This window comes from Lagopus muta, chromosome 3 (genome assembly GCF_023343835.1).
Source record: "Lagopus muta isolate bLagMut1 chromosome 3, bLagMut1 primary, whole genome shotgun sequence".
In the NCBI taxonomy this organism is placed as follows: Eukaryota; Metazoa; Chordata; class Aves; order Galliformes; family Phasianidae; genus Lagopus; species Lagopus muta.
In genome coordinates this window covers 26,246,259-26,272,281 of record NC_064435.1, presented here as the reverse complement: position 1 = coordinate 26,272,281, position 26,023 = coordinate 26,246,259, and the positions used below count along the sequence as shown (strand labels likewise).

Genomic DNA, 26,023 nt, shown 5'->3' with positions numbered 1-26,023 from the left:
TATTATTATTATTAGTTTAGACAAAAGCAGGGAAAATGAAATAAGGCTGGACTGCCAGACTACTTAGACTTCTCGTCAGATCCCCGTCTCTACCTGTTCTTCTCTTGTGCTCCACAACATGGGATGACTTCGTGTTGAAGTCTAATATTTGGAAAATGAGCAAATAATTGGATACAGAGAATTTTAATGAAAAATATTGGGCAAGACTAATTATAAACATGAATACTTACACTTCTTATAAAGTAAGTGACAGTATTACTCTATTGAATTATAGCAAGTATTATGGTGGGTTTTAGTTTTATACATCTCTTAGTTTTGTAAATAAAGACACTAATGTCCTTGCTATTGTGTGTTGCATATATATTAGATGTACTAGTGCACCTGTTGTGATGCTCATTGTTTTGCTTCCCCCACACCAGAATTATGCAAATATTTAATAACCAAGATAACATTTTAAATAAATTATCATTTCTTCTTTCACCAAAAGGTATCTTCTTAATTTGAAAAGTGTTTGGTCCAGAGAAGATTTACTCAAAATGTTTTTAATTAAGGAAGTAAATCACTGACAAAGTAACAAGTCATAACCTTGTTTTCCTACACATTCTAAACTAAAAAGTTTTACTGATTATGCAGTGAGAAGTAGATATTTATGAACATGGTGAATATATAATTTAAAATAACATGAGGAAGAAAAAAGAGCACAATAGTGCTCTTTCATTCTGTGTAGGACATTCTCATCCTTTTACACTTTTCATTTCATATTCAAGAAAAAACTTAAAAACTTCTAAATTCATGACTTTTCCAACTGCAGGCTACCTACTTGACTGTCCTACAGTGTGAACCACATTAGATAGCATTGGCAACTGCAGAACAGAACAGAATTTAAAGGGTTTAGGAACATACACCTCACCTATGTTTTCAACAAATTTAATCCAATTTGGTCCACCAACACATTGTTATTTATTTTTTGGGGTTCTCTATTTATCCATTGCAGAAACTCCAGTGCAGGCAGCAAAAGTTGTGAGCTGTGACAGATAAGCAGAATAAAATATGAGATTTAAGAAAAGAATTCTGATTTTACAAAATGTACAAAGTGTGTTACATCTGTCTGCAATTTTATGTACTGCTGGTATTTCTCTTTAGAAAATATGTTTGCAACTCCATTTAAAATGGGATTTTTCAGAATTGCTCAGTGTTGAACTTGTTTTACTTTCTTGCAAGTCAGTTAGAATTTAGAACCACGATTGCAATCTTTTCAGGTTCCTAGTATGGTAACAGTAAACTATGATTTTTGGAAACTGTAGAGAGTTGATATCAACCTGTTTCACTGAGGTGCTAAGATTCTGTTCTTGTGATTCAGCATCATTTCTCTAGGATATGTCTGCATGGTGAATTAATGTGTAGCAACTAGTGGATGGCAAGCACTAATAAGCACTCTAATTTTCTTGGTTGAGGTAATTGAGCTAAATGAAATACATTCCTCAGTAAGAACAGGTTACCAGCAGGAGTTCTCTTTATTAACCTGGCTATGCACCACATAGCAAATTGACTCTTAATCTCTGTTTGTTTTGTTATCTTTTTTTTTTGCTATTAACCAAATTAGTGAGGAAAAAGCATCTCCTTTACAGGCTTTAGAAAGGCTGGCATAACCTACTAGGCAATGGTATGTAGCTATGAAAAAGGCAAAAGGAAAAATGTGAATGCAATTCAGTTTTCCTGAGCACTTGCTCTCATGACAGTTTGCAGTACAAGATCTCTCCTGGAAAATATTGAAGGCTAGGTTTCTGAATTTGCAAAAGCAGAACATTGTGTGAGAATGTTAAGCATATTTTATTTAATAATTATATTGTATTAAAATTTGTTTAGTGCATTTTATTTGAATATGTTTTGTTAATGGTAGCTAGATTCTGTAGGCAGCATATCAGATTCAATTTTTTGTTCTTTTCTAGACAGAGCATTTTCAGGTGAAATGTGAAAGCATCTGAAGTCCTGGTTACCTACTATATTTTTTTCTCATATACTCTTGGATATGTGGCCTGCAAGTATCGACTGTCATTTTACACAACATTTTACAGAGCAGAGTTCACCACCCTTGACTGGGGTTTCCGTGTACTGCCTTAGTATAAATAGTACAGTGTAATCATCTTGGTAATCTGGAAAGATGAAACACTCTTACAACTTTATCCAGGCTTAAAGGCTTTTAAAATACACAGAAGAGAGAAGTGGCTATTGAAGGCTTCTTTATCCCTCCATTTTTCTCTGCTATGCTTTCAGTTGATTGTTTCATGTACCATTCTTTCATCCTTTATGTATTCTAGGCTGCTTCAGTTTCTTAGTCTCACTCCTTGGGGCCAGACATCCGCTGTTAATTCTTCCTTATATATCTGTCTCACCTCTACTCACCTCTATGCCATAACTCTTTACAGCTGTCTTAACCAACTGTCACATGTGCCAAGCACTATGCTGATTGCCACCCTTCAGTGTAGGATCATATCAAAGTCTTGCATTTGTCTCTCCTGTGTCACATTTGTAATTATGTCTTCCCAAAATTGCCCATTAGATTTTGGGTTCCAAACAATACCATCACAAAGCAAATGATGGTGTCTTCTCTTGTGTACAAATGACTGTACCACTCTTCTTGCAGAGCAAGGTGGTCTGGAGACCTTAGGGTTTGGGATTTTTTTGAGTGAACTGCAACTGTTTTAACTTGAACCGAAGTCAGCATAATTATTCTACTCATAACTAAGACATTCCTTCAGCTTTGTGATTGATGAGGTGTATTTCTGGGTTTATTTCACTGCAGAGCAGTAACTTTGCTGATGCCTCTTTCAAAGTATTTGAAATTTTTTTACATTTTAAGACCAAGAGAAACCATCAGATTGTCTTGTCTGTTCTATTTGCTAGAGCCCATTATTCTCAGGGTGACAATCTCATGAGATACTTGTCTGATTCTCCTAATTTTGCCAACTTCATTTCATCCTTCTTGTACCTTTCTGTGTTGTCTTCATGTTTGTAGGAAACCATATGACAAGTGAATGTTTCCAGCTGGATCTAGCTGATTCAGCAGCCACCTGGTTGAGCAAGTGTAAAACAAAGGATGAGAAGATGGGATCGAGGGAAGGGCTGCATCCTCCTTTAGTCATCAATATGAACTGAGACTGGCAGAACCTGGAATCTGCAAAGGTGGTAACTTTCTTCAACTACGTGGTAAAGGAACAAGGTCATCTTTCAGGTTAGGAAAAAAAGAAGTATTTTAAAATAAAAAGTACAGAAATGAGAAATGGTTATACGAATAAGCATATTATCCCCTCCTGGAAGTGTGACTGCTATGCTCAGGGCCAGATCTAAAGCAATGCCACTGAAGGCTGGCCCTACCTTTGGTGACAGTGGGGAGAAGCACTGCAGGAGTTCAACCAGGGCTGACCTCTGCAAAGGGACCTTCAGGCAGCTCCCTGCTTCCAAGGCAAGAGGAGTCCTTGCTGTTTCCTGAGGATGTGCCACATTTGCTTACATGCTGTGGAGTATCTTGCCTGAAATGCTTGTGCCTCATTTCAAAAAAATTGTATGGCTATGTACATGCACACATGTTTTTACAAACCCTCCCCAGTAGAAAGAAATCTTGGTATAATATGAAGACTGCAACTAAGTTTTATGCTAATTCCTTGTCAATAAGATATCAGTGTCCTCTACTAGAGTGCAAATTAGATTCTGAGTGTTGTTCTCTTCCCTCATTTCTTGCTGTGAAGAGACAGCATACTCTTAGCCCTCCTTCCTAGAAATTATTATTGCTCAGCAAATAGCTATTCATGGAAATGGACTATTATTCTGTTATGTTGTCATTAGAGGTGGAGGGAAGAAACGACGCATTGGCAGAGAGGCAGACTTGTGTGGAATCCTATCTAAGCCATTAGCAAACAGACACTGAAAGTTTCAGTCTCTGTTGCAGTTCAGCGCCTTGGTAGCTGTCTGTATCTATGCTTTCAGAATACTGTGGAGACAGCTGTAGGAAAATCAGAGCTATGTCTTTCTGCTGTATATTAATGTCCATTGCAGTGTACTTTTATATTTGAAAAATGAGTATATGTCCAGAGGGAAAGCAAATTTTTTCTTGTGGACAAAGAGTTTATGTGGGAGTTTTCAGGAATAAATGCTGCCTTTGTCAAAGTTATCATTTACTTAACAAGAGAAAAAATCATTTTGCTCTTTCAGAGGAGACTCAGCAAACTTCTTCCCTATTAATAGATAACACAGGCTGTGTTGCATCATGAGTAAAAGTCTATTCTAATGTAGATGAACTGGAAGAAGGACACACCTGGTGCACAACCCTGCAAACTGTCATAAATAGTCCTATTGACTTCAGATAAGTTAGTTGCATTAGTATGAATGCTCGTAAAGCAATATTACCCAAGCCTAAGGATTTTAAAATTTGAATTATGTGGAAGTTTTTCACTTCACCCTGAAGTACTGTATGGAGAAATACAGGCCTGACCTAACTGTAAAGCATGCTGCTTCAAACATGGCTACTACCTTTATTCTTCCTTAATCTACATATCTGAGCCTGCAGAGATACATTTAAAAAAAAATGAAAGCTGCAGTAAATGAAGATAAGGTGAAACTTTTTCCATTAATATCATTTCCATTATCATTTCCATTCACCTCAAATTCTGCACATACATTTATATTTATATAGCTTTTCTCACATAACAAAGGGAATTATTTTCTTTAAAAATAATTCTAGTAGGTAAATTTGAATGCATAAACAAAATAAAATAGTGAACTTGATTGACAATTAGCTTCTCCCTTAAAAAAAAAAGACACTGACAACATGGTACAACACTAGCTTAGGGTTATTGGGATGACTGGGGACTAGGAGACACTGAGAAAATTGCGTTTATTCAGACTGGAGCTGAAGAGTTTAGAAGATAGAGGTTATTGCAGTGTTCTACTGCTCCATGAGTGATTATAGAGAATATGAATCTAGACTGCTCTTGGAGGTTTACAGCAAAAAGGCAAGGTATGATGTAGACAGATTGTCCAGACAAACTATAGAATCTCCATCTTTGGAGATTCAAAACTAGATTGGACAAAGCTTTCATCAACTTGTTCTAATTTGGAAGCTGGGTTTAACCTCTATATTCTTAGCAGACATTTGTTCCAGGTTCCTTTTGGAGAGGGGTTCCAACCCTGGATGCTGTATGAATCTATTGTGCTGTAGTAAGAATAGATTATTATAGGATTATACATTTTTGGTTTTCTCTCTTAATCCTATTTTAGTAAAAGAAGATTTTACCTACGCTTTTTCCAAAAGTAGAATGACCCAGTAGAATCTCCTGAAGGAGAAAAAAAAGGCTTTTTCTCTGAAGAACAAATATAGTTTAATTTCTTTGTCTCTTCTCAGGAAAATAGTGTTCTAATCAACTGCATGTTCTAGTGGTGATTTAAGAGTATAACAGTATGTACAAAAAAAAAAATGTACAACAGTACAAAAATATGTACAGGGTAAAATCATTCAAGCCAGGATGATGTGACAAACTTTACAGATATTCACAGCAGGAACCTTGGGCTTACACCTTTGCTAAGGTAGAATAATAATAATAATTATCACAATTACTAGACTTATTTTGTACGGGTATTAAAGAAATCCTTTTCCTTTTTCCTGCAAGTTAGAATGAGGTATGAATCTATCAAAAGCACATACTAAATGAATACTTTGTATGTATGGTTGCCTTAGAACTGAAATAATGCTTTTGAGATCCTTACGGTACTGGAGAAATTCCTAAGAACTGAAATACACTGCATACAGAAATGTACAATCAAAAAAAAACTTGATTTTTTTTTTTAAATTGATTTTACTCACTTGGCATCTTCCTTCCCATTATTGAGCTGATGCTGCTCTTGCTGAGTTGCCTTAGCTGGTTCGGTTGATTTTTCAGTTTGTGAAGTTTGTGAAGACTTGGCTGGTTTTTCTGGAACTTCCTCTGCATTTGGAAATAAATTTTAGTTTCTAAATACCAGTTTTTAAAGAATTATGTCAGCAGTTTTAGAGGAATCAGAACATGGCTTCCATTATCTCTTCAGTGGTTGTGACACTGACTCTGACACCTGTCTTTTGAATGATTTTCAGCATAAATCCATTTCATTGTGAGTTGAACAGAACATGTTTATGCCGAGTGTATCTTTTAGAATATGAAACTTACTGTGATTCTTAATCTAAATGTTTGTGTAAGTAGCTCAACAATGATCAATACACAGCAACAAGAACATGTGCAGTATAGTAGAATTATAGTGTGTACATATTTAAAAAATTGAGGACAGATAGGTCTGCTGAGATATACCTCATGAAATACAGGAGGAAAAATAAAAAGCAGTATATTTGCTTAGCCATAGCAAATGCTGATGACATTATTTATGTCCCAGTGTTTGAACTGCATTGTATCTCTTGTTGCTTCATCTGCCATGATAGCCCCGTTTGTTGATGAGTAAATTATGATTAAAATGCATCATTACGGATGAGAGTATGTACAACCTTGGCTAGTCTACTTGGTTTTTATTACAAGAAATTTTAAAAAGAAATTTAGTAAGAAGTTTCTTTCACTTTCCTGTATGCAAATGGTATATTCTCTTGCCACTTAAGAGAACTTATGTGATTAATTCTTCCAATTAGTCTTATTTTTTTATTTTAAATGTTCATGGTGAAAAATAATTTGAAAGCTGTCATCAGTCTGCCACTTTGCATAAAGGAGTAATAAACCCAGCCTTCATAAATATTTTAAGTAATGTGATTAAGGAGGAAAAAGCTTGGCATGAAGATATCGTTGCAAATAAATCAGGACCCTGTTGTGTATGTAGTATTTTAAATTCAAGACAGCTCAAAGGAAGTAAAACCTTGACTATTTTTGATAGATAACATAAGACTAATTTTCTGATAGCTAATCTCCTTATTTAGGCAGTTATTCATTTCAGAGGGATATGAGCAGTCACAGCAATAAACTGTTAAGCTGCCCAGCTGGAAGGTGATTGCTTCAAAGGCACTGAAACAAAATTCAGTGAAGGAGAATGGGTCAGTTTGTTTGCAGCACCAGATAACCCAAACTACCCCTATCCCACCATCTATTCAGGTCTGGGATAAGTTTTTTTCCATGCATCTCTTCAGAACAGACGTGATGTTTCTTGAGCTGAGTTTCAGATTTTACAGGATGAACAACTGTTTACAGAACCAGTCAGGCATTTATAGAGAGAATTCTTTTCTTAGTAATTAGGTTAGGAAGTGAGGATGCCCGGTGGGACTGCTACTCTTAAAGGAATTCGTGTTTCAACCAGGATCAAAGATCCAGAGTGGAGGAAGAAAATGCAAGAAATACTCAAGCCAGAGTCAGACAGAGAACTGGAGGGAAGGCAAAGAAAGCCATGTTCCCTTACATGCTGGTTGTTTTTGCCTTAGCAAGTTTAGGGGTTAATTTTCTAATAGTCTTTGGGAGAAATGTAGCAATATGAAGTGCGAAGAAACAACCCGCAGGATTTGTCTTACTTATCAGCAGTAAGCTGGGAAGATTTTGAGGGGAATTCCATTTAAAGCTCTGACATTCAATAGGATTTATAGCTCGAATTGATAATGATATCGTGCCCACCTAATAGAAATGAAGATTATTGTCTCCTATCTGCAGCAGTTAGTATCACAGTACCATCTTGAGGAAAATTCTATTGGAAATCTATGCTGCCGAATATTTTCTCTTGCCTGAAGGGTCCACCTGGGGATTATTGAGGAAAAAATAGACCATGTACAGGGTAAGCTTAGCAGAGGGCTGCTGCTGTTACTGTCACTGGGAAGGTTCAAGATGGGATAGAGGAATCCTCTGCCATTTAATTACACAGTTCAAATATTTCTCTTTGAGTTCTAGTGAAAAAAGACTTTTAAGATATATATAAATGTACGCCAAGAGAAGTATTTTAAAATGGATTCAGGCTTCTAATGCAGTGAATATATTTTCATAATGAAATAAAATGTATTTCTCCAAGGAATTTCACTGACATCCTCCATAAGAAAACCTAGGAATAGTCCTAGTTTCAGAAAATAGAGGCATTTTGTGATGTATTTTTAACTGACTAATTTGTGTCTCTTGTTACTGATTCAGAAAGTAACCTATTAAATTCTTCTTAACCTGTTAAAATTCTGTTGATCCCAGAGGATGTCTACAAATGATACTATTGGCTCTGTGCTTTCCTTGGCACATAAGCCTCCTGTGGTTTTGTGGTCAACATAACATGATGTAGAAAATGAGAGGAAAAAGCAAAAATTTTCCTCTTTATCCACTGTTTCTGCTCCCTTCTGAAATTTAGCAATTTTAGTTTCCCAGTTTTTCGAAAAAAGAAAAAAGCCCATGAATTCATAAGTGACAGGAAGACTAATCTCAGCATTCCTCTGTCTCCTTGGGGATTTTCTTTATCATAGCACCTGCCTCTGAATACACCTATATTAGACAAGAATAGGAACAATTAATACATTGTAATGATGCTGAAGACCTGGCATCCACAGTATGTTTGAAGTTGTATGTCACATTGGGTCTACTGTGATCCTCAGAACTGAGTGACTATCAGCAGCTCAAGTTAAATAGGTATACTCGTGAAGTGCTTCTTCTGGTTTATTTTCATCACAGAATCACAGAATAGCTTGAGCTGGAAGAGATCTTAGACATCATCCACTTCCAACCACCTGCCGTGGCCAGGGCTGCTCCCAATCAGCTCAGGCTGCCCAGGGCCCCATCCAACCTGGCCTTGAATGCCACCAGGGATGGGGCGTCCACAACCTCTCTGGGCAGTCTCTGCCAGGACCTTGCCACCCTTTACTCTAAAGGAAACCAGTCACACAGTCCTAGAATTCTTTTTGGTGAAAAACTAAAGTGTACTGGGGGACAAAAAAGAGATGATTGACTTCAGAAGGGCATTATTTTGAAAAGTAGTATTGGTGTAGACACACTACACAGAATAATAGGCTCTTGGATGAAACAATCTGTCTGCATTGCAACACTTATGCTGTACAGGAAGACCACCAAGGAACAAAATGTAAGATTCTTGTGTACAAGCATCCCAGTTCAGAAAGATAATGGCTTCTCAGCCTGCTAAATACTCTGAAGATACTCAGTCTGAGGTCTCAGTCTACAAAGATCATTAAATGCTATCTGTACTTGGACTGATATAAAGCATTGTAATAGATGAATATTCCAAACTTCCACAAATTTTTAGAGTTCATGAATTTCCAATACAAGCACAAAGCTTATTTGCATTAGGATTAGTATATCAGGGCCTGGCACCACAGCCAGCTGTATGTCAAGTTTTAGTTGCTTCTTTCTGTGTGAAGGTGGGAGTGTTGTCTGTGTAGTCACATTTAAAATACCCTAGATACTCTTCAATGCTTAGAGAATCTAAATCATACCCCTCTGACTTCTAACCAGTTCCAAGGGAATGCCTTTAAGGAACAATGTGTTAGTCATTTTAGAGAACATTCAGAGCACAAGAGTTGCTTTCTAAAATAGATGACAATCCATCAAATAGATGGTAAGGCTTATGGAACAGCCAATAAACCTTCTATTGGCTTTACATAAATTTGAACATGGTAAAGAAGTAATGAGAATGCAAAAGAAGGAAGAATTATGCCAAGGTACAAAAATCTAAAGAAGTTTTCAAAACAGATGGATTCAGGCCTAATTTGGAAAGCGGGTTGATATTATTTTACTTATTTCCTGTAACAGTGAAATACAGGTATCTAAAGCTGCTACTGTGATGAGAATTAAGGCGGGCAGGCATGAAGCCCATTGATGTCATAGAATCACAGAATGGCTTAGGTTGGAAGGGACCATAACGGTCATTTAGTTCCAACCCCCTGCCATGGGCAGGGTTGCCAACCACTAGACCAGGTCGCACAGCTCCCTTGTTCTTGCTTTTACAAAGCAGTTTTTACATTCACATTTTCACATCACTGCTTTGGATAGTGCGTCTTTACAGTTTTTCCAAATTAATTTGATTTTTACTTCCAAACTCACACACATCTTTTTCCACAGGGGCACAGGGAGATTTGCCAGTGCCAGGACACATTACTCTCACTATAATCATTTTTGGCTCTTCTAGATCGTTTAGTCTTGAGCATACTTAAGTATTTGTGCAATCAAAAATCTCTGTTATGAGCCAAGCCCCAGGGAAGAGTTGCAGACTTCTCTTCGGACAATAACAATGAGAACAAAGGACTCTAAAACCCATGGATATATGTCAGCTTGTGGCCATGAGGGTTATAACAATCCTTCAAACAGTAGATTATTTCCTTAAACAGTAAACATTTAGCATTCAGAAGTACATAGTCAATCACTGTATGCTAATTCGTCATTTTGTCTAGTTCTCAGCCCTACTCTTGTAGTTCTTCAAAGGGCGTAGACCTACAAAGGGAAATTACAAACTCTCCAGGCTTGCTGGGAAAATTCCTTCCTCTAATTCCTTCCTAAGACTAATATGGGGACAGAGGATCTGAGCAGATTGCCTGAACAAGCATGCTATTTTCTTCTATTTGAGACCCACTCTTCCCATGCAAACAGCATCAGGAAGCTGAAGGATGGGAAAGAAGGCAACTTTCTATTAATTAAATACATTGTCATTTAGAATCTTCTATGAATAAATTTTAGCGATTTTAACAAAATATGGATATTTTAAAATATATTGATGTTTACAACACACTACATGCTATAAGCTTAGCTGTCATGCTATATATGTAATACACTCACAACATTAGTGCATATTTCTGATGCTTATTATGAGTCTTAATGTTGTCATTCTTTGTTTAAAGAATCTTTGACATTGTCACTAAAGGAAAAAGTCCTGAAATTCTTTTATCTTTGATCTTTGAATTTAATGTCTGCTTGAAAACCTTACATGATTTGGTATCTGTATTCATGTGATAAGACTACTTTACTTAACAGACAAGGGACAATATTGGCAGTTTTAATAACACATGGAAATAGTTGAGGTTAGTCATTGTTTGAAACATTGCATAAAGACATGGCTAGAGGCTAACAGGAGCCTCTAACCTCATGGATAATGGTAGAGCAGTCTGCTTTTTTACTATCTTTGTGACATATTCCTTAGAAACAAAATTCTGGGCAGTTAAAATCAGTAATTTTTGTCCTTTCATTTTTTGAAAACATTACTATAGTTAAAAGTCTCAGAAATGCTTTCAAATGTTATCATATACAGAGAAGATTTTCTTAAATAGCAGGCAAAAAGAATGGCTTTGTATTTGAAGTAGTAGAGTGGGAAATGGGAGAACTGATCTACAAAATTCCTGGGTTAATTTTTTCATAGTAATTTGCCTGATTGTCCCTGGCTCTCAGAAGTGGATCTACGTCCATGAATACTTGAAAAACGTAGCTGTAGGGTAATCAAAATGCCTAGAAACTTAAATAGAAGGGAAACCTATGGAAGAAAGAGAGAAAATTCATTACTGGCATTACAAAATATATGTAATTTTCCAAGCAGAACTTTTGGGATGAATGCTCTGTGCAAGATAAAATGGTTCAGAAACTGGTGCTCTTGAAGCAAAACAGTAAGAGGTTTTTCAGTAACTTCTAATACAAATCTCATCTTCAATGGCTAACTATTATATTCTAAAAGCTTATTTTGCATGTTACTAACAGCAAAAAGAAACATCATTTAAAGAAGCTGAGTTTGTTTTCCCAGCTTTTAGCCCTGTCATTCACATGAAAAATGGATATCTGAAAGGAATTAAAAAGTTTCACATCAGCAGGAATGGAAGCAAGCTGATTAAACATATTCAAGTTCTGGATAATCTTGAAAAAATACATTCTATCAGAATAATAGTTGTCGGTTGATTGTGTGCCAGTGAAGAGTATAAAGGATAAGAAGACAAGGAATAAGATTATTCCATAGAAGCATTTACATTGGCAGGTTTGGCTTATTGAGCTGCAGTGTGTTATGTCAAAATGTATTTAACATTGTTTTTTGAAATACCCTGGATTTTGATGTTCTAGGGTCTGGGTTTTATAAAATAGCTTAAGAGCCAGATTCATACCAGGCCAAGAACGGGTTTTAGCTCTGGAAAAATGTTTTGATGTAAATATTTCCTGAAATCATGGTTCTTCCCTCCTACAATGTTAGGTGAGTATTTCAAGTAACTCCTAGGTTAGATCCAGCCTCTGTGTTGTACTGACTTCTCGGTCTTCACAGGTTTTGAGTTCATTTCTGCACTGTGGCCCAGCAATTAGGAAGGTTATTAAATTTCTATCCCCATCCCTCTAGTCCAGATTTATGTGGGAATTTAGGGTACTGGAATATGAGAAATTTAATTTTGAACTGCTTTATTAGGAAAGAGTCTCCATAACATCTAGGCTAACATACAAAAAGTGGCAGCTATCAGCATCTTCTGCTGTTTTTATTTGTTTAGCCAAACATTTATCATAGAATTATAGAATCATACAATTGTCTGGGTTGAAAAGCACCACAATGATCATCCAGTTTAAACTCCCCTGCTATGTTCAGGGTCCCAACCACCAGACCAGGCTGCCCAGAGCCACATCCAGCCTGGCCTTGAATGCCTCCAGGGATGGGGCATCCACAACCTCCTTGGGCAACCTGTTCCAGCATGTCACCACCCTCTGTGTCAAAAGCTTCCTCCTAATAAGTAATCTAAACCTTTCCTGTCTTACTTAAGACCATTCCCCCTTGTCCTATCACTATCCACCCTGGTAAACAGCCATTCCCCCTCCTGTTTATATGCTCCCTTCAAGTACTGAAAGACCACAATGAGGTCTCCCTGGAACCTTCTCCAAACTAAGCAAGTCCAGTTCTCATCACCTTTCCTCATAGTAGAGGTGCTCCAACCCTCTGATCATCTTAGTGGCCCTCCTCTTGTCCCATTCCAAGAGCTCCACATCCTTCCTGTACTGGGGGCCCCAGGTGTGGGTGCAGTACTCCAAATGGGCCCTCACAAGAGCCGAGTTGAGGGGAACGATCACCTCCCTCTCCCTGCTGGCCACCCCTTTTTTAATGCAACCCAGAACACAGTTGGCCCTCTAAGCTGGAAACACACACAGCTGGCTCATGTCCAACTTCTCGTCTACCAACACCTCAAATCCTTCTCTGCACCGCTGCTCTCAAAGAGATCTTCCCCTTTTTTAGTGGGAAAGTGAATATTCGTTGAGTATCTAAGTGTACTTTTGGGAAGAGAATCTGGAACAGATTAAAATTCCTTTAGAGCTGTCCTGACTTGTAGGTGCTAGGCGTTCAGAGATGGCAATTAAATTTGTACTAATTTATTCATTTTTGATTCTACCTGGGCTTCTCACCTGGAATATAGATTTTCTGAGTCTAACAAAAGTATCAAATTCTTATTTACACTGTAGCATGGCACTTGCATTTCACTTGGAAGTTGGTATATGACATTTTATATGTACTTTCCAAAGCATCTCTGGCTAAATATCTTTGAAAATCCGCATGATAGTCTCCTAAACAGGATGCTATGTCTATTTTCTGATCCAGATGTGCAATTAAGTCATATATAGAAATATCTATGATAGCTTTAGACTGGCTTTCTCACTCAGGCTCTGTCAAGAATAAGGGTATGATGACTTAGGCTTTAGTGAAAGCTTCGTAAATATGGCTATGAATCTGGAAAAAATCTTTGAGAGACCTGCTATTTTAGTAGATGTAGGGAAGCTGAAAGACAGAGTATTAGAATTGAGTAAAACAGTTTCTACAGTGGGAAAAGTGAAAAGGTAAATGAAAGGAGAACAGACTCTAGAAGAGCTTTATGTGTGATGATAAGAAGAGCTTAGAGATAGGGAAAGAAAAAGAACGGATTGGGAAGAATCATATGGTTGTTATCAGGACTATGGAGTATGATAAAACAGACATGCTAGCAGGTGGAGACTGTACATGACATTCTAAATAGTGTAACCATCAGCAGAGATAATGAAAAACAGTGTGTAAAACAGGTGAAGCATTTGTATAGCCAGTCAGTTATGGAAGATGATAAGTAAAAAATAAGAAAAAAATTATAGTGCTTGGATTCAATATCATAGAGAATCTCTAAGTTTGTGAATAATATTTTGTTGAGTACATAAAGTAATACAAGGAAAAATTAAAAAATGAATCCATTATGAAATAAATCCACTTAGCACAGTGAGTTACAGAATGAGCTAATTATGCAGGAGCTATCACAAAGCAATTAGTGAGAACAGGCAACTGAAGAGGAGGCAATGAGCAGCCAGCAATGAAGCCAAAAGTAAGATATTCTGCTGAGAATGTAAATGGCCAAGTTTCAACCACTTATGCCTCCTGAGTGCAGGGGACATCACGCTATCTTTCGAAGTGCTTGGAGGAAGGGAGAAGGTGGTGGTTGCTTTTGGGCATGTGGAAAAGAAGGAGGTGAAGATGAGCTCTCCTCAGGATGTTGGTTTGTATTTCAGGATGGTGGAGCTGCACAAAGAGCTTGTGATTAGAGGTTTTATCTGCTTCATGCTGATTAAACCAGAGAAACTACTTGGAGATCTCATAAAACCTTTTCTCTGTCTAGTTTTAATTCTTCACCTTAACTGGTGTCTTTTAAATAGTTTTGGCTGAGCTGTGGCTGTACTTTTGAAAATTCTGTCCAAATACATACATACATCACAAAGTGCTGTGTCTAGTCTCTTGTCATTTGCTTGTCCACAGATATTATTTATTTTCTTTTTTAGCAGCTGACTATGGGATTTTAGACTTGTTACAAAGATTACTAAGTATTGCAGGAGACTTTATTTATTGCAGCAGCCTTGGCATGAACTACCTCACTTTTCTTCCCTGAGACAGAGTTCCTTATGCAGTGTGGTGCCTGTGTAAGTGCTTTGGACTGTACATCCACTGTCTATCTAACTTGTTAATACCCATATGCAAAAGAGAAGCTATCCTCTGGTTGTTTGAAAATAGGACTTTTAAACTTCCAGAGAACTGTGAATTTTAAAAACATGGAGACAAGTATCTGCACTGCTAACTGCTACACTGTCCTACGTAAATTAGTGAAGCAGTTGTTTCTGTGCCATCACTTCTCATATTTCTCATTCAATGTATTTTGTTTAAAATTTCATGATATGAGGAAAGGGATTGTGACACCAGCTACAATTATACAAAGTGCAAGAAGTGATCATACAAGTTATCCTGTAATCTTTTTGAAGCGCTCTTCGCTTAGAAAGATAACTTATGGAAAGAAAGAGGACCTGAACTGTCCTCAGAAAGAAAAAGGATGAACTAGTAAAAAAACATAGATTCTGTGCTTTCCTTTGCTACTGGAGAATGGAAAAAGGAGCTGCAGATGTGGGGGGTGTGGTCAATGAATGGTTATTGCTTTACTCATCCTTACACTTAATTTTGGTAGCTGTGCAGTATTCATTCTGTGTGTTCATTTTATTTTATTTTTTACTTTTTCTTGCAGAGCTATGGTACTCTGATATAAGGTATGCCTATTAAAATAAATAAATAAATAGGTATATGAAGGAGCAGAATAGCTATAGCTACCTGTCATAGCTCCCAGCAACCAGCTGTTCATGTTCCTCAGTAGAGTTGAATATTGTGTTGGCTAATGTTTTCCTATTTTTTATTTTTTTACATGTATGATGATGCATTGAAATATGGAGTTTTCTTACTTAATCCAGTAAATGTCTTTATTTTAAGAATTCCTAAGAAGAAATCAGGCTTACAGTAATAGAAAATAGGTTTTGTTAGATTGACTGATAAAAGTGGATAAGCCAATGGACTTTTCAAAGCTTGAAAAGTTTGTTGCCTTTTTATGATAGTTGAATAGTACTCCTGCAGCGAGTCACTGGATAGAAGTCAGTGAGAATTCAGAGTTCTTAATTTTCCCCAGAAATGAAAAACAAGGCCAGCTCCTCAGCACTTTTCAGGGGAAAAATTTTTTTTACAGTTGTATACAGTATACATATATTTTTTTCCAGATAATCTTGGAGAACTCATAAACATTTTACTGACCTTGTTCCTTTGGTGAAGGCTCTGTCTTCTTATTGGCTTCAGTTTTCTGTGTGTCATCTTTTTTTGTATTTTCACTCTTAAGAAAATAAACAGAAGTAGAAAATAGATGGTCATTACTGAGAATGATAAGCATGATTTGGAGTTTAAAGCATTTGCTAGCAACTTGGCTAACCAAGTTTAACACCTACTGAGCTGTTTTCCTGAGTGCTATGTGTGTTCTTGGATCAGAATTTCCAGCTAGGTTCACAAAAGGACTTGGATGCTAAAACCAAAAACTGATGGCTTCACATGTGCTGCACATCCTCAGTTATGCAGTCTGGAATTCTGCTGCTGGTCCCAGAGCCTCTTTAATGTTCTCAAAACTAGCTTTTTCAGTACTGCCACTCACAATCACAGAATCACAGAATCACAGAATCACCCGGGTTGGAAGGGACCCCAAGGATCACTCACAAGTTAGTTTGTATCCTTAAATTAATATATGCCATGTACCTTGCTTTTAATTAGTGTTGACATTGGTCTGAGGGGTGGGAATGAGAAGTGCACAGGGATTTTTATACGCTCACAGTACTATGTCATAGCACAGTGCTAATCAATCTCATGAGCATTTACTATCCCAGACCAAATGTATTTGCCTGTTGTTCATCATGCTAGTTAGTAACAGTAACAATAAAGATACTGGCTACTGTAAGAGCATGGAAAATTATTTGAATTCAGGGGATTTCAGGGCTTCCTGCACTTCTTTCTCTTCTCTTCCCAAAACAATATATTTATCTGCAAAAATTAAAATATCAATGTGAGTATAATGTTCTACAGTTACCAGATGTTATGTACCTGTCTCCTTTTCTCTTTAGAGGATATATTTTCACAAACAGAAATGTGCTAATCTTTAACTCATTCATTTGTCTACCTCTATTTTAGCAGTATCATTTTAATAGTACCATTTGGGTGTTGCATCGATGTATGGAATCGTCTGGTGAAAAGAGTAATCCATGTCTCCAGGGAAATCTGGATACATATTTCTTTCCTACAACAGGGTTCAGCTGTTCAAACTCAGGATTTTTCTTCTTTCAAGAAAATGTTTTATTGACACAAAAGCAGTTGATGTGAAGAGCAATACTCATAGTGGCCCAAAAGCTATTCAGTCACTTTTTCTTTTTGTGAGTAATGCCATATGATGCATTGTAAGGAAGCAGAATGTGGAATAACCTTCCAGAATTGCACACACTTGTGGGTTTTTTTTTTTTTTTTTTGTTTTTTGTTTTCCCCTCATAAGTGAGAACTTTTGCTTTCCAGGACCTTTGTAGCTGAATCACTGTTACCTTTGCAATTTTCCCTGCAGCTCTTAGAAATTTTAAAGTGAAATGCTTTAAAAGTATTAGGACTATGTCATTTTCCATCAGAAATTTTTTTCTTAATTTAGTGCAGTTCTGTATCAGTTTTCCTGATGCTTTGGTCCCTCCACTAAGTGTCATGCTCATTAATATATTCCTAAATAATTAGACCATGATAAACAAATGTAACAAAAGAATTTTTCACTTAAATTATAAAATAATAGAAATTGTTCATCTAATTCTGGTGGATTTGAACACTTCTGTGTTTCCCCTGTGTTTTAAAGTCTTCACTGGGTTTTCACTTACCAGAGTTCATCATTTCACAGCTTCTTTTCATAAGACTATTTTCTTTAGTTTCCTGTGAACTGCTAATACTTTACACAGCTTCTAAAAACTGGTTTGCTCTACATTCATGGCCGAGAAAGTCTTTTGTGACTGAAGAATGGAAAATAATGATGAATGTCTTTGAACTAAACGAGGATAAATTTAGATTAGACATTAAGAAGGAATTCTTCATGTTGAGAGTGGTGAGGCAGTTGCACAGACTGCCCAGAGAAGCTGTGAATATCCCATCCATAGTCATGTTCAAGACAAGGTTGGATGGGGCTCTAGGCAGCCTGATCTAATGGAATGGGATTTGAAAGTAGATGATCCTTAAGACCACTTCCAACCCAAACCATTCTGTAATGCAATGATGCCATTTTGAGTTGATGGCAATATGGACTTGCCTGCTCAAAAATTTTTTTTTCTATGTTTATAACAATCAGAAATGAAATTTGTGTAGCAATTGGATTCAACTGCATCTCTTGTTGAGGCTGTACAAAACTATTAGCTTCAGAAAAATGCAAGTTTTAAGAAATTATTCAAATTATCACTTATCAATGTTTATTTTGATAAGGTAAAATTTTTGGAACTTATGTATATGTAAATTTATACTCACAGAATTTAAATCAGCTGTTGTATATGCTAGACTACAGTAAACGTTAAGAAGGCACTTAATTAAATTTAGCCTTCTAATAACTTTTTTAAAAATTGTTTTATCAATTCTGAATTCAGATTAATAGCTTAGACTGATACTAAATAACCAGTTTCACAGTCCTAACTATTTGGTCTAATCCTAAATTGTTATCATTTTGCTTGTGAAGTTGTAATTATGTCAAGATAAGACAAATAAAACAAACAAAAGAAACAAAACAAACACTCAAAACACTTACTGACATTATTGGTAGAAGACTTAAAGATATAAAATATTTCAAAGGTAAAAAAGGAAGAGTATTCTGCTTTTTTAAAAATATTCCATTAATTGATATGAAAAGAATGAGTTAATTTTTATAGCAAAGAACTGCTAAAATAATGTAGACTAAAATGACTTGCTGTATTTTTTGAATTGAATTATATTAGTAAAAGCAAGCCAAATTAAATATATATTTTAAAGAAGGTTACTAAATTACTTTATCTTTCACAAAACAGTTGAAAAGCAGGGTGATGTACACTTGTATGCCACTCCACTATTCAGAATACATATACTGACATTTTCTGCCTGCAGGGAACAAAGTGAAAAGAAATACATCAGCACAACAAAAGTGATCATAATAATGCTTCTAATTCCCTGTTTGCAATGTTAGGATAGTTCTATTTGACAAGTAATTTGCTAAAGGAGGAAGTCTTTCTTCATAAAGAAGAGGTGGGGAAGAAGAGAGGAATAAAGGCATTTCTTTGGTTTTGCAAAATAACGATCAATATGCTCTGTTTAAATATAAATACTCCCCAACCAAAAGGTTATATTATTGAGTCTATAAACAATACACTATACCTGGTCTGTAGATGGCTTGGATGGTGGAGGGATGCCTTCATTTTCACTGTCTGATTGCTCAGGTGATAATTTTGTTCTGGAAAACACTCCTTTTAGTCTTTTAAACATCTTGCCCATTCAGCTGTCCTGAAGCCTCTGTAAGTCTTTTACTATGAGTAGGTAGTAACATATGCTTTCTTGCTGCCAGTAATCAAGCCAATTAAATTCTTAATCAGGTTTAGTTCTGATTGATGCCTTAACGAAATTCCTTTTAAAGTCTGTTCTAGCCATGGCTTTTGCTCACCACTTATATTTATCTTTTATGTTATTTATGTTATGTTTATGTGCAATTTTAGAGGATTAAATTGGCTTATGTGGGAAACTTTAATCATCGTGTATTTGTAGACTGAGCCTTTTTGAGAACAATATTCTCATTATAAACATATAATTTTTCATTATATATTTTTAGAATAAGTAAATTTATTCCTTGATTATTGAGAATGTTCCTTGAACTGTGATAAAGATGTGCATAAAGCATAATATAGTGAAAATAGTATGTATTAGTGGAGAATATGTATTTCTTAAGAAATTCTGCAATATTATGCATATTTCTCATTTTAAAAAATGACCAAGCTACAATTTTTTTTTCTTTTTTCTTTTTCCTTTGGGGAAAAAAAAAAAAAAAAAAAAAAAAGTAATGTATTTGCTGGTTTTAATTTGTAATAAAAAGACATGCAAAAGGAATGTAGCAGACATTAAAAGGATAGTGCCCTTGGGAACCTGTTAATAACTGTTGACATCCATAGTTAATGAATGTGTTATTGAGTTGATCTGTGACTAATGAAATAGATGTTTGCAACTCCTTAATGTGATGCAATAGGCAGACCATAGCAAATATAATATTTTGATACCAGTGAAGGTGCATGTTCACCTCCTGACCCTAGTAAAGCGATTAATCTGCCTTTATTTCATTTCTCTCTCATGTAGTATGGGTATTTAGTTATTTTTATCAGGCTCTGAATGTGCTAAAAGCAATTCACTTAATTGAATATCATAATGCTCTGTTAAGTAAGAAGATTAAGAGTGCAGCAGCAAACCAGACAGCATGTATCTGGTTAGCTTAGCTACGTTGCCTTTGACCACTTCTTACTATATGCTATATTTGTGACATACCTTAGGGGATTCAGAGATTTCAAATCTGCCTCAAGTTTTCTCTCCATACAGGTCGAGTATATAACCATTTTTATTAATGGTGTGCCCACTTCCTTTTCTTTCCTATTTAAAAAATGGTATATGAATAGACTTTCCGAACTTCGGGTAGCATTATTCTTCCAAGGATTTTTTCTAAATCAAAAAGTAAATTTGAAGCAAGGCATTCACAGACTGGATTTTATATTTAAACTTTATGCAAGACATTATTCTTCATGAAACATAGCAGGTGTCTTAGAAACTTAGGTCATTTAAATGCTGCATATCCACTTGAAATGTAATCACTCCCAAAACAGCTGACATGAACTTTTTCCATCTGATACTGTTTTAAGTGGAGCAGTACTTCTTAAAACATAAGCATATACAAAAGGTTGCATGACTTCTTCCCCCTGCCTGACACTCATCATAAAATGCATGAGTCCTGTGAGCCTAGACTTAACTATCAGTATATTTAATGGACTTAGATTGAATCCCAAGGATGGCTTTGCTTCCTCAACAGGCAGTTTCGATTGCTCTGTCTGTGTGAATGTATAGATCAATAGCCATCGTATGAAGTTTTTTATTTGCGTATTAAATTAGGTGTAGCATATTACAAACATCAGAACCTTTGTTTCACTTCCATTCAGACCTTCCCACATTGCAAAATGTAACATGCAGATGTTTTCCATAGGTATCTGTCTTCAGGTTTATTTTAGGATTCAAGGATCTTGACAGTAATACATCTTTCTTAGTTCTGTAGTAGTCAGAAACCTCACCTTGCATTTATCATAACTTTTCCTCTGAGTAGTGTAAGGTTTGACAGTTTTTTCCCTGTTTTTGTGGATTAACAAGAATCAAAGCACTAATTTATGTCTTCTGTAATTTTGAGAACTTCAGTAGGACTTTTTAATGTATATTTACATATACTTACAGAAAATATTCTGGAGCTCAGATTTTTTATATCAACTTATTTTCTTGCTTTTAAAACTCCTATAATCTTCTAACAAACTATGCCTTTACAAAGAGAATGAATTTATGCTTGTAGTGGAAATGTCTCTCTAAAACTATTACCACAGTCATGATGAGATATGCATTAATATTGGCAGAATTCAGTAAGGCAACTTAAGAAATAACAAAGATAGGTGCTTGAGAAGATTCTGGAACTGTGTATGTCAGGGTATAGGTTACTTAAAAGATGACTTTTCCCTGTTTTGATACAGCTATTCTTACATGGATTCATAAGGTTTTTCTCATGTTGTATATACATAGTGACACAAAAGTATCAGAATCAATATCTAGAGCCCAAGTTTGAGACAGTAATGGGTCTTATCATAGAATCATAGAATGGCCTGGGTTGAAAAGGACCACAATGATCATCCAGTTTTAACCTCCTGCTATGTGCAGGGTCCCAACCACCAGACCAGGCTGCTCAGAGCCACATCCAGCCTGGCCTTGAATGCCTCCAGGGACGGGGCATCCACAACCTCCTTGGGCAACCTATTCCAGTGTGTCACCACCCTTTATGTGAAAAACTTCCTCCTAATAAGTAATCTAAACCTTTCCTGTCTCAGTTTAAGACCATTCCCCCTTGTCCTATCACTATCCACCCTGGTAAACAGCCATTCCCCCTCCTGTTTATATGCTCCCTTCAAGTACTGGAAGGCCACAATGAAGTATGTAGTACTCTGAAAATATACAATAATCTTGTTTGTTTTTGCCTTCAAGAAGATTCTACTTTTTCCTATACAACTCACTTTCATATGTTGAATCCAATTAACAGAATTTGATCAGTTTACAAGAAAAACAGATGGGAATACTTCTTTAGCAATAGGCTGGAAAAGACTGGGCACTGATATTTCCTGTTTCTTTTCACATTTCTCTATATAAAATTACTCAGTTAAGGTAGGAGCCATATCCTAAAAACTTATCTTCTGGAACGTTCGCTGGATCCTGGCTTAGCCCATAGTGTGATACTATCATCATGCCGTGTATGTGTGGGTTGGAAGAGGTGGCAAAATTGACTGTCAGCCTGCCAAAATTACAGCAACTTATGGCAGCTCTTGCTGGTAACCTCTTCTGATGAAAGTAATGTGTGAATCAAAGAAATGGAACATAAGACAGAAGGAAAATGTAAGCCTACTTCTTTTTAATTATTCCTGTCGTCTGTAGGCATAATGAAAGTTCTGAAAAGGTCCTGACTACCAGTAAAAGCACATCTCCCTTAGTATGCATTATTTTATTTTTTTCCTCTATCTGTCTTTCCCCTCTCTCTGCTCCCAAAGAAAAAAGACATCACCACTATGTTTTGGTGCATCTTATGAGTGCTTATGGGCAGAATTTCTTTAGTAACTGTGTGTTGCTGCCTAAAATGTGACTCGTCACATGAGATAACTTTGTCAACAACTTGTTCACTGAAATGTATATTCAAAAGGAGTTCCCACAGACCAAGAGAAACAGATGTGCAGTTGTGAAACCTACCCGGAGCACTAGACAAGGACTAGCTCAGTGGAAGAATGAGTCTTGATAAAGTCCCTATCACTAGACCACATAATCTCAAACTATGATAGTTTTCTGTCTCTTCTCAATCTTATCTTGCAATCACTACTGATGTGAGATATCTCAGAGATATTTCAGACATCTTGCCATGTCAGAAGCTTTTTTTTTCTACTGTGTTAGAACCATGCAAGCAGCTCTGTGATGCTGAACTGCTGGATGGGTTAAAACACAGGACAGGAAGTAGTTTACTTAGGTTCAGATAATGCTGTGAAGAATTCATGCTGCCTTTTTATGAGTTTTCAAGGCAGTGTGAACAGTAAACTGCCTCCACTTGAAAATATTGTATACATCATTACTGGAACATGCTCTCTCAATTAAAAGTAATTAATTCAGACACATTATATAGATAGAAAACAACTATAATATCTATTGGAGCCCAGCTAAATGCAAAAAATATTTTTAAACTTAACTGGTTTCTTCTCATTTTAGTTGCTAGTTTATTTAAATACTCCAACCACTCTACTAAAGCATCTTACTTTATTTTTAAGGTTACCTCTACTCAGCTGTCACATAATTCAAGGAGGACAGTTTAACCTTCTCTAGCTCAGTGAACTGAAACTGCACTCATCTGAGGTACTGGTGCTCCGTCCCCACATAACTGGTGCAATCCTCATATAAATGCATCAACAGTGGGAGATGGTTACTTACCCCAGTGATACTTCCACTTCAGTCAGCTATCTTACTCTTTGACACTGTTCTCATACTCCAAAGTGTGCTGGAGATAAACCTAGATAAAGAGAATCCAACGTCGTAACACTATCTCTGGTAGAAAGATGCACTCTTTTTTTTTTTTTTTTAAGTTGCTAATTCTGGGAGTCTACTTCTATCTAAGGAAGGGAAAAAAAGCCCCCAAAAATGTTGATTAAAATGTTTTTTGTTTTGTTTTGCTTGTTTGTTTTGTGTGTGTGTTTATTTTTGGTTGTTTTTTTTCCTATCATATCAGACTTTGCTAATGTATTTGATAGCATCTCATGTTAGAGCTTTTCCTTGAAGCTGGAGGTTTTAACAAAGTAGAAAAAGAGTTTTATTTAGTATTTAAAAGCTCAATTATTACAGTAAAAGCTGGAAAGAAGCCATTTCTCTTCTGCTACAGAGTTAGCTTAGTTATGGTTCTCAATGCTTCAGAGAAGCAATTTATTATTTAGATAAAATATGACCTTTTTTCTTCCCCCCAGTCATTAATCACAAGCACTAGTAAGTTCGTGATTAAACAGTTTATGAAGTGCAGTAAATTTTATCAGGGAAAGCAGAAGATTTATATATCTTTTTGAAATTATAGTTTCATCAGAGCTATAAAGCAGCAGACCAGTAGTCAGTTTTCCTCAAATGGAAATTTGGAAAAGTTGTTTTTAGTTTCATCTTCTTCAGTTATTCGTACTCAGCTGATCAGTCTTTGGTGAAGATTCTATCTTTTCAGTGGCATCTGACTGATGGGCATACTCTAGAAGCAAAGTACTGTGGTCTCCAAAATAACTCAATTCTTCTACTCCCTTTCATGTTATCGTACCTCCCATTACCATAGTTGTATCCTCTGCCTATTTATATGCTGTGGAAAAAACATCTCTTACAAGCTGAGGATTACTGGTTTTTCTCTTCAGTGGATGTTCTGTTAGTGAGCACACTGTAAAGATCAGTGTGTCTTGCACAATTGTTGTATAAATAAAATTATCACTACGGCTCCTTAGGTGCTTGGAGGCAGACTTTGTTTAGAAGGGATAACAAAACTTTGCTTAACAAGGGTTTGCTAGATAAGATCTTTCAGCTTATTGACAAAAAGTAATTAATGGGTTATAAGCCCAAGAGTCTACACCATTACACACGTTATGTAGTTATGAAGTAATACCAAAGCCCTGAAAAATATTGGGTATTACAACTTCTTTCTTTCTGTAACAGTGAATTAGAAGTGATACATATTTTAGTAAAAGCCAAGTTCTATATCTAATAAAGGGCTTTAATTGTTTAACCCCCTTTAAAATCAATGTAAGTTCAACCTCTACATCCAAACCACCAACATCAACCTCTGATGCTGTGGGCCGACATAGAAAAATTGGAGGCATTTCTTTTGGAGCAGACCTTCTACAAACATTTACATTTGACTGTTCCTCTAAGTATTTGTTTTTGGAATATGAGTATGGTGAATTTGCTGTACTGCTCTGTGGCACAATAGTGCAAGATAAATGTCCTATAGGAGCAGCTATACAGAAGGGCTTACCTTACAATCCATCCTCATTGAGTAGCTTAACCACGTGCAAAGCTAAAATTGACTGTGAAGTATTTATTCCCCACAGAATCTGTCAAGGAGCCAGATGCTGCTGCTAGAAAAATACAATAATACCAACATATTATGCTTTAGATTTGATAAATAGTAGGCTCTAAGTAACCAGTCATTTTCTTGCCAGCTCTTCATGTTGTACATAACGTAGACAGAAAAACTCTTATAATGGTTGCTGGTTTTGGATGCTGGATTTATCTAATCAACTGATGTACTCTGCATAGCAGACATAAATACTAGATACATATGACATGAATGGATATGAAGCATTCAAAAGTACAAGGCGAGTAGGTAGAGAGAAGAGATTGCTTCCTTTTACTCTGCCCTGGTGATGCCAGAAGACTCAGGGGGGATCTGATTAATGATTATTCCTAAAAGAAGGTAGGAGGCAAATGGGTGAAGCCAGCTTCTTCTTGGTGGTGTGTGAGGATGGGACAAGGAATACTGGCCTAAAACTTGAGCACAGAAAGCTCAGTACAAACATGTGAAAGAAATTCTTTATGGTTTCCCAGAGAGGTTGTGGAGTCTCCTTCTGTGGTGATATTCAAGGCCCATCTGGATGCCTACCTGGAAGAGCTATTGTAGTGTATCTGTTTTAGCAGACGGGTTGAATTCACTGATCTCTTGAGATCCCTTCCAACTCTTGCAGTTCTGTGATTCCATCTCAAGGTTTGCCAAAAATATAGTTACAATTGAATTTTGGTTCCTCAAGGAAGAGGATCTACCCTCTGTTGTCATGGCAGACTGAGAACTGGGATGAGAGCATACTGATTTATCTTATAATTCCGAACTGCAGGGTTTTTTTTTACTTGAACTAAAAGGATTACCCATAATGCCACTTATTTTCTGTTCTGACCAGCTATTCAT

General features: G+C 36.3%; 1 protein-coding gene across 1 annotated transcript in view; it reads right to left on the bottom strand.

Annotated features, from left to right (window-relative positions):
* CNGB3 (cyclic nucleotide gated channel subunit beta 3) overlaps positions 1 to 19,269 on the bottom strand; it is a 57,725-nt gene extending 38,456 nt beyond the window's left edge. Inside the window, exons 1-3 of the mRNA XM_048939585.1 lie at positions 19,162 to 19,269; positions 16,018 to 16,093; positions 5,858 to 5,978 (exon numbers count right to left, since the gene is read on the bottom strand). Coding sequence (XP_048795542.1) covers positions 5,858 to 5,978; positions 16,018 to 16,093; positions 19,162 to 19,269 — 305 coding nt within the window. The remainder of the gene's footprint in view (positions 1 to 5,857; positions 5,979 to 16,017; positions 16,094 to 19,161) is intronic.
* Between the last annotated feature and the right edge of the window lie 6,754 nt (positions 19,270 to 26,023).